The sequence below is a fragment of the Cnephaeus nilssonii genome, assembly GCF_951640355.1.
Source record: "Cnephaeus nilssonii genome assembly, chromosome: 6".
Taxonomy (NCBI): Eukaryota; Metazoa; Chordata; class Mammalia; order Chiroptera; family Vespertilionidae; genus Cnephaeus; species Cnephaeus nilssonii.
In genome coordinates this window covers 52,701,750-52,714,863 of record NC_137077.1, presented here as the reverse complement: position 1 = coordinate 52,714,863, position 13,114 = coordinate 52,701,750, and the positions used below count along the sequence as shown (strand labels likewise).

The following is a 13,114-nucleotide window of genomic DNA, read 5'->3' as shown; positions in this document are numbered from 1 at the left end:
CAAATTGACCATGTCTATTTTTTGCTTATTTAGCTTTTTCATTTGTATTGTTCACTTATGAGAGCTATTTGTATACTTTAGAAATCATTCTGTTGTCTGTCAGCACTATACATTTAATTTCCATTTTATTATTTGGCATGAAATTTTCAGTGGTATCTTTTGCCAGTCAAAATGGTTAACACATATGTAATCAAATAAGTGCCTTTTCTTTTGTCACTTTCTGCCTTTAAATTCTTAAGTAAAAACTTCTGACTCCTTTATATTATTGTGGCCTTATATATTTTCTAATAAGGTCTTACTTGTTTATTTTTCTACTTAAAACTGAAAACATTTAGAATGTAACTTGTTAGTGTTGTGAATTGAATCAAAAGTAAAATTTTTGCATTTGAGATTTTTGTGTGTGACTGAAACACTTATTAAATAAAACATGTTTTTCCTACTGAACTGAAATTTTCCCACTTTTGTATAAAAGTAACAAAATATTTATATAAAAATAAAGGCAATTTGTATACTTTCATAATCTTATCTGCTCTACTGCATCATTTTATCTTCTCTCTTGAAGTTTCTATTCATTAATATTTCTTTTTATTTATGTATTGTTGTACCTTTATGAGATTTAATTATTAACTACCTTAGAGATACCACGTTAGAGATAAAGTTAATTTCATACTAACTTAGAGATCATTTGTGCAATTAGAAAAATTTAAAAGCTGATTCTAATTGAAGTTGTGTTAAATTTATATATTGAGTGCACAAATTGATATTTTATGGCATAATATGTTGACTCCATAATAGAATTTATTCCTTGGCAGTCATGTTGATAGCTTTGATTTGTAGGGGCTTATTGCTAGTACAAATATTGTCAACTGACTTGTTGGTATGTATCCTTTATTCATCCAAATTTCTAAATATTCTTATTAAGTCCATTAATTTCCTACTAGATTTTATTGTTTTCTAGGTCCATAATAATGCTATTAGGAATAAAATGCCTTATTTCATTGAGTCTATTTGAGTGCATATTATTATTTTGTGAAAAATGTTACTGATTAAAATATGCACAATATTAAGATGCCAAGTCATTGTAAGACACATCTACCTTTCATAAATGTAAGAACTTGAAAAATATGGCATTCATAATTGCTAAATAGAGTATTTTTATAACTTCATTCTGATAATAATCTGAACTATTTTGTTATTTAACTTGTGGAATTTTTAAGATGGCAATGGAATGTTGAATATCAATGATAAAAGTGAGCACTCTTACTTAGTTCTTTATTTCAGTTAAGATGAGTACAGGTGTTTTATTGTTTGATGTAGTAATGTCAATTGTTTTTCTCTAGATATTTTAATCTTTAGTAGTTATCACATTTTAATTTTACTTTAAAAATTTTTAAATGCAAATAATTTTAAGTGAACATTAATTCCCATCCAGTGATAGTTTGATTTATTAATCAAAACCTATATACAACGTTTTTTAAAAAAATGTTGTTACAAAAATATCAGGCTATATTTTACATATGTGTAAATATATATATACATATATAATTCTGTTTGGTCTACCTATTATCTATCTACTATCTATCTATCATCATCTATCTATCTTGTATCTTCACCCTTGTGTAATTGAAATAAATATTGATAAATTATAGTATAATTTCGGATATTTTGTTGAATTCCATTTAAAATAGTCTACCTGTATTCATCAGTGAATTTATTTAATAGTTTGATATATAATGTCTTACTTAGATTTTGTCAAATTTCAAAAAAATTCATTAGGGAGAGTTTTTTTGTTTAGATAATTGAAATTATAATGAGATTTTCTATTGCTTTACCATGTGAATTGTAACATATCTGGGCCTTTGCCTCTTTCCTGGAAATTCTTATTTGTCTTCCCAAAATGTTATATGTTATATTTTCTATATCTTGAATTAATTTTTAAAATTTTGTTTTGCTAAAACCTTGTTAATTAGCTCTGGTATTCACATTTTTGTTTTTGTTGTGGTATTCCAAAAGAACATCCATAAAGTTATTCTAATTTGTACTGAAGTAGTATTTATAGTCTCTATCTGATTTGTAAACTTACATATATTGCTCTTTTAGTTTTGTATTCATTCATGTTTCTGATAAATTTATCAATTTTCTTGATTTTAAAAAAATCAATTTTTGGATGTATTTACCTTTTCAGATTTATCAAAGTTTCTATCCTTAGTAAAATTTATGTCCTACATACTTTGAATAAATTTTATGGCATTTAAATATTAAAAAAGAGCAGAATTTTCTTTATTTTTTTTGTTTCATTAACTTTAAAAAGTAATGAGTATATTTATGGATGAATTATTCTTTGACTTCTGAGTAAAGCTTTCTATGTTTTATATAAATTGTTATGAAGTGTATCTCATTGCACATGTGTCTCTTAACTTTCAAAGAGTTACATTTAGACTTATATTTAATTGTTATATATAATACTAGAGACCCGGTGCACGAAATTCGTGCACGGAGGTGGGGGGGTGTCCCTCAGCCCAGCCTGCACCCTCTCCAATCTGGGACCCCTACTGGGATCGGGCCTAAACGGGCAGTTGGACATCCCTCTCACAATCCAGGACTGCTGGCTCCCAACTGCTTGCCTGCCAGCCTTCCTGATTGCCCCTAACTGCTTCTGCCTGCCAGCCTGATCACCCCCTAACCACTCTGCTGCCAGCCAGATTGATGCCTAACTGCTCCCCTGCCAGCCTGTTTGCCTCCAACTTCCCTCCTCTGCCAGCCTGGTCACCCCTAACTGCCCTCCCCTGCAGGGTTGATCGCCTCCAACTGCCCTCCCTTGCAGGCCTGGTCCCTCTCAACTGCCCTCCCTTGCAGGCCTGGTGCCTTCCAACTGCCCTCCCCTGCTGGCTATTTTGTGGTGGCCATCTTGTGTCCACATGGGGGCAGGATCTTTGACAACATGGGGGCAGCCATATTGTGTGTTGGAGTGATGGTCAATCTGTATATTACTCTTTTATTAGCTAGGATAGAGGCCTGGTGCAGGGATGGGGGTCAGCTGGTTTGCCCTGAATGGTGTCCCGGATCAGTATGGGGGTTCCCTTGGGGTGTGGGGTGGCCTGAGCAAGGGGCCTGTGGTGGTTTGCAGGCCAGCCATGCCCCCTGGTGACCCAAGCGGAGGCCCTGGTATCTGGAATTTATTTACCTTCTACAATTGAAACTTTGTAGCCTGGAGTGGAGGTCTAGGCCTGCCAGGGCAGGTGGAAAGCTTGGCTTCCTCTGTTGCCAGGGGCAACCCTGGCCTGCTCTCTCCAGCTCCGTGGCATTTGTTTACCTTCTATAATTGAAACTTTGTAGCTTGAGTGGAGGCTTAGGCCGGCCAGGGAAGGCGGAAAGCTTGGATTCCTCTGTTGCCTGGGAAACCTTGCTCTCTGTGGCTGTAGCCATCTTGGTTGGGTTTATTTGCATACTCGCTCTGATTGGCTTGTGGGTGTGGCTTGTGGGTGTAGCGGAGTTAGGGTCAATTTATATATTACTCTTTGATTTGGTAGGATTAGTAAATTGAAAAAAATGGAATTTAGGTTATCAAAGGTCTCTTTTAGATAGGTAGAGGAACATAATGATTGTCCCCACCCCCTTTCTATAGCTCAAGAAGAGAAAGAAAATTTTCTTAGAGAAAATTATTGATTTTTCACAAGAGTGGGCAATTATTTCCCCTAAATCACACTTCAATCTTGACTTTATCCTATTCTATTAGTTTCCTGTGCTTTCACCACTTGAATTCTGATACTTCATCTCTCATCTTCATATGGAAATTTAACCCAATTCCCTGTAATCCATAATTCAACAACTGGCTCCTTCTCTCCTCCTCTCCATCCTCTCTTCTTTGCTTTCTTGGACATCCATGGGTCATAATTGGAATTTTTCATCTTCATAACTGCTAAATCTGTATCTCTGATACCTTTAGGTTGCCCATATTTTAAACTTCACTTTCAGCTATAAAGTCAAAAGAATATTTGTGAGACTTTAGCTTGTTTTTTAAAAATGTATTTCCTAAGAATATTAGAAATGCGATTATCTTTTCTCTCAATTGTTCCTTGTAATGCCAGCATTCATCCTATTCAGTATTTTATTATAAAATTTTAGTTCTTAGTTGAAATTTTGTAGCATTTTAATGTGAGCACAGTAATCAGTAGCATTATGCTACCAGTTTATGGAAGACTAAAGAATGATTTTTATTATACTATAACATTGAGTTTTATGGGGTCATATTTATCTACAAATAAATTTATAAGAAGTATACTTTATTTTTTTTCTGAGACAAATCTCCTAAAAGAAGCTGGTTAAAAATTAAAGGAAATAAATGATTAAGGTACAATGTAAGCAAATCTAAAGAGGACTGACAAATGAAATATAACTGAAATATAGATGATTAAAAGGTAAGCAAATTATGAACTTCAACAGACAGGTTTATTTATTTATTTATTATTATTTTTAAAATTTCTTTATTGATTAAGGTATCACATATTTGTCCTCATCCCCTCATTCCCATCCTAACCCCCTCCCCATGCCTGCCCCCATTCCCCTGTTGTCTGTGACCACTGGTTAGGCTTATATGCATGCATACAAGTCCTTTGATTGATCTCTCTCCCACCCTCCCCTACCTTCCCTCTGAGGTTGGACAGTTTGATCGATTCTTCCCTGTCTCCGGGTCTGTTTTCGTTCATCAGTTTATGTTGTTCATTATTTCTCCTAGATGAGTGAGATCATGTGGACCAAATCAGAGAGGGTCGGACCTGCATCACCACCATTTGTCCACCATCCAGAACTGAAATATCATTGCTGACATGTACACATAAAGAACTGTTTGTCATTGAAATTGGGACTCAAAAGAACTGTTGGCCCAGAAAGAAACTCACTACAGACTGATTCATTTGCCTCTCAGCATAACCATTATTGCTTGTCTTATTTTCGGTTCTTATAAGTGTATTTCTTGTATCACATGACAGGTTTATTTTTTATTTTAAATTTATGAGTGCTAGTTTAGTTTGCTTCCTTAGGAATGATGCAATTATTTTTATGGAGTTGTTGAAGGCTTTCTTCACTTTCTTATTTCTCAGTGTATAAATAAATGCATTTAACAGAGGTGAAATAGAAAAAATGAGCAGTGAAACTATTTTATTAATGGTCACTTGTTCCTTTGTTGCAGGATTCATATAGATGAGCATGCATGTACCATAGGTGATGGAAACCACAATTATGTGGGAAAACAGGCCTTTTCCTTTGCTGAACAGAAGGGAATCTCAAAATTGTCTTGATAATGGAAGCATACGACAGAATGACACATCATAAGGGTCAGTGCAACACAGATTATCACTGTCTGTTTCTGAGCATGAGATTTCCACTAAGGGAACTGCATCAAAGGGAAAATGATCAATCATGTTAGAGTCACAGAATTTTAGAGTTACTAGTAAACCCAGGCTAAGTGGTGGGATCATCATACATAAAGCAGCCATCCAAGAACCAATGTTAAGAATCTGGAAGACCCTGCTGCTCATGACAGTCACATAATGCAGGGGCTTGCAGATGGCCACATAGCGGTCATCGGACATGGCAGCAGAAGAAAATATCCTGTTACTTCACAGAGGGCAGTAAAAAGCTCTTGAATGGCACAAGCATTATAGTTAATGACCTTGTCACCTGTTGCTCTGTTATACAAGTATCTGGGAATACACGCAGTTGTCAAATTTTCTTCTAGTTTTATATCCCACTTATGAATGAAATCATATGACTCTTAAATTTCTCTGCTGACATATTTTGCTTAGTGTGATATTCTCAAGATCCATTCATGTTGTTGCAAATGGCATATTATATCTCTTTATGGCTGAATAATATTTCATTGTATACACTGTGACATTTACATGTTCAAATGGGTTTTCTTTTTGGCATTTTTACACTGAATTATCAAAATAAATTATAACATATCTTTTTTCCATGGTAGCAGATGTTTTATTTTGTAGATGGAAATCTATTTGAAAAGAAAAAAAAATGTATTTATCCAAACCATCACAGGTCAGTGGGATTGTACAAGCAATGTTTCTTTTTTAATTTTTTTAAAAATTAAATTTATTCAGATGACATTGGTTAATAAGGTTTTAGATTTCAAGTGTACATTTCTATGATACATCATCTACATATTGTATTGTGTGTTCACCACCTAAAGTCAAATCATGTTCCATCACCATATATTTGGACTTCTTTACCCTTTACTAATCCCCCACCCCTCTTCCTTCTGGTAACTACCAAACTGTTGTTTCTATCTATGAGTTTCTGTTTAATATCCCACATCTGAGAAAAATAATATTATTCTTAGATTTTTCTGATTGACTTATTTCACTAGCATACTATTCTCAAGGTCCATCCATGTTATTGCAAATAGCAGTATTTAATCTTTTCTTATGGGTGAGTAGTATTCAATATAGATGATTAAAAAAACTCACACAACATGTTTTTCCAATCATCTATTGAAGGACACTTTGGTTGTTTCCATGTGTTGGCCACTGTGAATCATGCTTGATTTTTTCCCCCTTTGTCTTTCTGATTGTATCTCTTAGTTCGTGCTTCAGATAACCTGCATTAAAATTTGCCTTCCTTTAATATTCTATGTGCTTAGTGACTACATGCAAATAAATAAATAAATGTTTCTACGATATGTAAATAATATATACATACACACATATACATGCTCATATTAAAATTTTCCAACCAAGAATATTGATTGCCTTTTTGTTTTAATCATATTTCATATTCTTTGAGTATATATTATACTTTGTTTATATGTACACTATACTTTTTGTTAAATTTATTCTCTTGGTAATTAAGTTTTTTATGACTGTGTGACTAAAATAATATTTGCTGATTGATTTCCTATTGCTTGCTGTTATTACAGTCTGCTGATTTTAAAATATTTTTTATTTTTTTAAATTAGAACAACAAATTCCCTAGTTTTCTATTAGAGCTTTTAGGATATGTAAATATGTCGTCAGGATAAAAAACAGATATGCCAAATTTCATCAAATTTAAGACATCATCAATTGTAAGAAATACAATTAAGCTATGTATCACTATTAAAAACAAAAATGACAAGTGCTGGCAAGGATATGGAGAAAAGGAAACACTAGTTCACTGCTGGTGGGAATGCAGATGTTGCAGCCACTATGAAAAACAGGATGGAATTTCCAAAAAAATTAAAAATGGAACTTCCATTTGACCCAGCATTCCTACTTCTGGGAATCCTACATAATAAAAGGGTAATATGTAAGTTACCATCACTCCGCTACGCCCACGATTGGGCCAGCGGGAGGTGCAGGGGGCGGGAGTTGGGGTGGCTGGGGTGGCCGATTGGGCCGGCGGGACGCTGAGCTTGCAGCGCCAGCGGAGGCGCGAGCTCAGCGTCTGAGCCATGGCTGTGCCGGAGGTTTTGAAAGGCCTGGTGCACCAGCGGACAGACAGCCAGCTCCCCCGTGATCGAAAGCAGGGAGCTGTGTGTCCGCTCCAACACCAGCGGACCCCCTGCCATCAAAAGCGGGGAGCAGGCTGCTAGCAGTGTCTGCGGAGTGTGCTAGGCTTTGCGGGGCAGTGGATACGGCCTGGATGGCAGGTTAGGTCTAGGGGACCCTACACGTGCATGATTTAATCATGCACTGGGCCTCTAGTATATCCTAAAAACCCAAAACACCAATCAGAAAGAATATATACACCCGTGTGTACATAGCAGCATTATTTATAATAGCTAATATTTGGAAACTGCCCAAGAACCCATCAGTAGATGAATGGTTAAAAAAGCTGTGGGACATTTACACAATGGAATACTATGAAGCTGTAAAAAAGTGATTTCTTATCCTTTTGGGATAGCATGAATGGACCTGTAGACTATTTACTAAGTGAAATAAGCCAGAAAGAGAAAGACAAATATCACATGGTCTCACTTATTTGTGGAATCTAATGAACAAAATGAATTGATCAACACAATAAGACCTGAAGCATGGAGATATGGAACAGACTGACATACATCAATGTGGGGATGAGAAGAGATAAACCAAAGAACTTATATACTTAGATGCATAACTCATGGACACAGGCAATAGGGTGGTGAAGACCTGGGGTGGGGTTAGGTAGGGCTGGGAGGAGAGGGTAAGGGTAAGGGGTATGGAAGACATCTGTAATGCTATCAGCAATAAGAAATATATACATTAAAAAATAAAACACCAAATAAAAACCAAAAGTCTGGCTTTATGTAGGTAATCCAAACAATGAAAAAAAAAAAGACAATGTTGCCAATTGAACTATACCAATAGTAGATGCCAACTATGACAAATCTCCATTTCAGAAAAGCAAAATATGAATAAAATGAGACTTTAAAATCAATAAAATACAATAGTTTTATTCATTCTCTCCTATATGTATCTGATGATTTTCTTTTTATTACATGTCTAAAATTTTCCAATAAAATATGCAGGATTTTTACTTTTTATCTCTCATATTCATTGGGCTTTATCTGTGCTATTGGACTTTTAAAAGAACTGGCTTTTGAATTTCTTTAACTTATATAATTAATTTCATTTTTTACTCATAATAAGTTACTTTTTCCATTTATATATTCATTTTTCATCTTTTCAAATTTATAAGGATAAGTTCCTCTCTTTTATCTAGTTTACATTTTTATAATTAGTGAATAGATTTAGAATAACAGAATTCCTTTTGACTATGGCTTTTCAGTGCTCCAAATACGTGATGACATCTGCATTTCATTGCTCTCCAGGTACACCTTAATTTTCAAGAAACTATATTTGTGTAAAATTTTCAGTTATTTAAATATAATATTTTAAATGATTATCACAGATTTTGGACTATAAAAGCTTAATTTGTGTTAGAGGTAGGCACGGTTATTAAATACACTGGGGAATGTTTTTGCCTTGGCTCACAGCTCTATCAGTAGCAGAAAATACTTTTCATAAAAAAATGTGATCTATGAAAATGAGCATAGTTTTCTAACTCAAACTTTCATTTCATGTGCAGCTATTGTGTCATTTCAAGTGCTGAACTAATACTGAGACTATTTATTTATTTATTTATTTATTTATTTATATTTTATTAATTCTTTACAGAGAGGAAGGGAGAGGGATAGAGTTAGAAACATCGATGAGAGAGAAGCATTGATCAGTTGCCTCTTGCACACCTCCCACTGGGAATGTGCCCACAACCAAGGTACATGCCCTTGACTGGAATCGAACCTGGGACCCTTCAGTCCACAGGTCAATGCTCTATCCACCGAGCCAAACAGGTTAGGGCTAATCCTGAGACTTTAAACCTAAACCTTTGTGATCCATAATGCCATCTCCTATTCCCATCCCTAGTCTATAATCTTCTGAGCACCCACAAGTCATTTTATACATTATTGCTCTACCAATTCTGACATCTCCTATTTACAACTTTGCAATGATTTCAGCTATAAGTTCAAATGAATATTTACTACATTTTAACCAGTATTTCTGTGTTCAAGGTAGTAATATTTTCTGGTGTTTTCCCAATATTAGAAGTGCTATAATTCTTTCACATGTACTTTAACTTGTTATTATTCATCATTTTTAGACGTTATACACAAAATTACTCTTTTACATGTGTTTAGGTATCACTATTGTATGCATTTTGAGTAAGGTGACCAGACGTCCCGCTTTTGGCGGGACAGTCCCAATTTTTAACAATTTGTCCCGTGTCCCGCGGCGTTTTAAAAAAAATTCCGATTTTTGGAAAGAATGCATGACAAGCTAGGGAACGGTGGGAGAACGGGAAGGGAATATATGGTTTTCGGAGGCCATGTGGCTATTTAGCCAGGATATGAGTTTTATATTATTTTTGTTAATTTTATAATGTTAAACTTTAATAATAACAAATAATTGTTGAGAACTGATTATCGAGAACTGCTTATCAAAGTTCGCATTGTTGATCAGTTGTTAGAATTCGACCACCATTGTTTGGACTTAATGAACAATGGCATTTTTTGGGAGTGGCAACGACGAAAACATTTTGTAACTGTCTCTCAGACGATACACATCGTACTGCGTGCTAGTAAGCTAGTTAAACAAGTGATGTCATTACAAATCAGCTATTTAGATAATTTAGGTTAGTAATTTATTTATTTATTTATTTCATAAACACATAAATTTTCTTGAATTTAGAAGACAGTACTCGTATTATTTATATTTTATAGTGGCGGCAAAAAGTCTAGCGCCGGCCTTGAAAGTGACACTTACGACTTAGGTTATGGCAAATTCATGACCTTTTAAACAATGACAGCAATCTACTAAAAAAAATTCACTCAAATGAGAAATATGCTAAAGAGTAAAATAATACTATACATAATTTTTTATTTATTATATTTGTAAATTGTACTTATGTTGAAATTTAAAAAAATATATTACAATACTATTTTTGCGTTCTAGGAAAATTTTTGTTGCTCCATATAGACCAAATTTTTAATCAAGAAGCCCCCCCCCACCCCCGGTCAATGGTGTCCCGCTTTACCAATGTTAAAATCTGGTCACCTTAATTTTGAGTAGAGCAACAAAGCATTTTATCTTACATTTTCCTGATGAATTACTTTTATATATATTGAAATAGTATTCTGAAGTTAATCGGTTTTCAAAAATATTTTTAAAATAAATTAACATGATATTGGTTTGAAAAAATGAGGATATAAAATGGCTTGAGTCAGGCTCACTGAAAGTTTGGTTGAAGAAACGTTGAGAAGATTAATGTAACTCATGTATATATTGTTAAAACACAAACAAGATTATAAACTTCAAAAATACAATGTGTCCTTGTTTTTGAGATGTCTGAAAATATTATTTCCTTTTATTAGAAGAGAGCAAAATAATTCTTTTGATGGAGTCCTTGAAGGCTTTCTTAACTTGATTGTTTCTCAGTGTATAAATAAATGGGTTTAACATAGGTGAAATAGAAGAAATGAGCAGTGAAACTACTTTATTAATGGTCACTTGCTCCTTTGCTGCAGGATTCATATAGATGAAAATGCATGTACCATAGGTGATGGAAACCACAATCATGTGGGAAGAACAGGTGGAAAAGGCCTTTTTCCTTTGCTGAACAGAAGGGAATCTCAGAATTGTCTTGATAATGGAAGCATATGAGAGAACAACACAAGTAAGAGTCATATTCAGGGTCAGGACAGCACAGATTATGACTGTCTGTTCGATGAGCCATGTGTCTGAGCATGAGATTTTCACTAAGGGAAATGCATCACAGGTAAAATGATCAATCATGTTAGAGTCACAAAATTTTAGAGTTAAAGCCAGGCTAAGTGGTGGCATTATGACACATAAACCAGACATCCAACAGCTAATGATAAGAGTCTGGCAGACCTTGCTGCTCATGATGGTCGTATAATGCAAGGGCTTGCAGATGGCCACATAGCGGTCATAGGACATGGCAGCCAGAAGAAAAAATTCTGTCACTCCACAGAGGTCAGTAAAAAACACTTGGATGAAACAATCATTGTAGGTAATGACCTTGTCACCTGCTGCAATACTATACATGTACCTGGGAATACAGGCAGATGTGAATGAGATCTCCAAAAAGGAGAAATTTTTTAAGAAAAAGTACATAGGTGTTTTTAGGTGAGAATCCACAGAGGTTAGTGTGATGATGGTCAGGTTTCCAGTTACACTCAGGGTGTAGGTGAGAAATAGAAAGATAAAAATCAGAACCTTCAGCTGAGGGTCATCTGTCAGTCCCAGCAGGATGAATGTTGTCACTGTACCATTTCTCATCATGGACTTCCGACTTCTTCCTATCTGTATGTGATATTCCGAGAAATTTTCTGATAGATTATAGCTTATTTTAACTGTTCTAAAACTTAGTTCTCATGACCAACCTTAAGCACTGTGGCTGGCCCCTATTCCCCATTACACACTCCATCTATTTCCTCCCTTGATTATGTGCATTACCTGACTTTGTGGCTGACACAAATGATGACTGTTTTCTCTTCCCTCCCTCATCTTCTAGTCGATGAATTATCTTCAGTGATACTACACTAAGCAGGGACTCAAATGTTCCTACTATTTAATCAATATGTCAAATATTGACATTTTTCTGACATTAATTAATAAAAAATATGTTCTTCTTGTATATCTAGTTTACTTGTTTTATGAGAATGCCCACTTTATTGTTTATCTTATTGTGTTCTGTTCATGTGAATGTTGGGGCAGAATTATAGTGACCATCTAGTTCACAAAACTTCCAATATAAAGAAAAATCACTAACTGAGGATCATGGGTTACTCAATAGTCATAATCCATTTAGGAAATTTAGTCACTCATTCAACAACTATCAAGTACTTATATCAAATTGAGATGTAGAAATGATATATATGTACATATTTTTTTTATTTTTGCAGCTCACCTACCTTCCATCTTTTCTCCTACACTCTCACATTTGTGTGCCACTGTGAAACCTGACTTGTCCTTCAGACTTTGAACATTATTCAATGCTGAAAATATGTTTTCTCCATGATTTTGCAATTTATTTTATAATAGAAGTCAATAAACAGACTGACCAGAACATGTAACTAATTGATTTATGTTTATTTTATCTTCCAAAGAAATGCTCAAAATGGACACAGGAATCTGTAATGAAATGCTGTGACTTCAGTCATTTTGTTATTCTTTTTGGGGTGGAAAGAGGAATGCAAAGGGCATGCTTGTATATTTCTATATAAAGATACTTTATTATTTTTAATCTGTGGTTGAATAGTCTATACAAAGTTACCCTGAATATTTCTCACATTAAGCAAGACACAGGTTTGTTTATGTGTCTTATGCATGAACCTCCCAGACAATGACATTTATTCACATGAAGGAAATTCATTCTCAAAAAAAGAATTTAATAAATATATCTTAAACACATTAGGAGTATATAAACTACCACTTTCATATAAATCCATTTACTTGTCAGAGGAAATTATAATCTAGATCCTAAAATCAAAGAGACAAACTATCATACTTACTTTTCTGTTAGTAAATCAGAACTTCTGTTGGCTATTTAAACATAGCAATAT

The 13,114-nt window shown here is 34.4% G+C and overlaps 1 protein-coding gene across 1 annotated transcript; it reads right to left on the bottom strand.

The window, feature by feature from the left end:
• Positions 1-10,883: 10,883 nt before the first annotated feature.
• Positions 10,884-11,831, bottom strand: LOC307102260 (olfactory receptor 6C2-like; the record flags this gene model as incomplete). Its single annotated transcript, XM_079775757.1, has 1 exon — positions 10,884-11,831. The coding sequence occupies one exon, from the start codon at positions 11,829-11,831 to the stop codon at positions 10,884-10,886; it is 948 nt and encodes a 315-aa protein (XP_079631883.1).
• Positions 11,832-13,114: the final 1,283 nt, after the last annotated feature.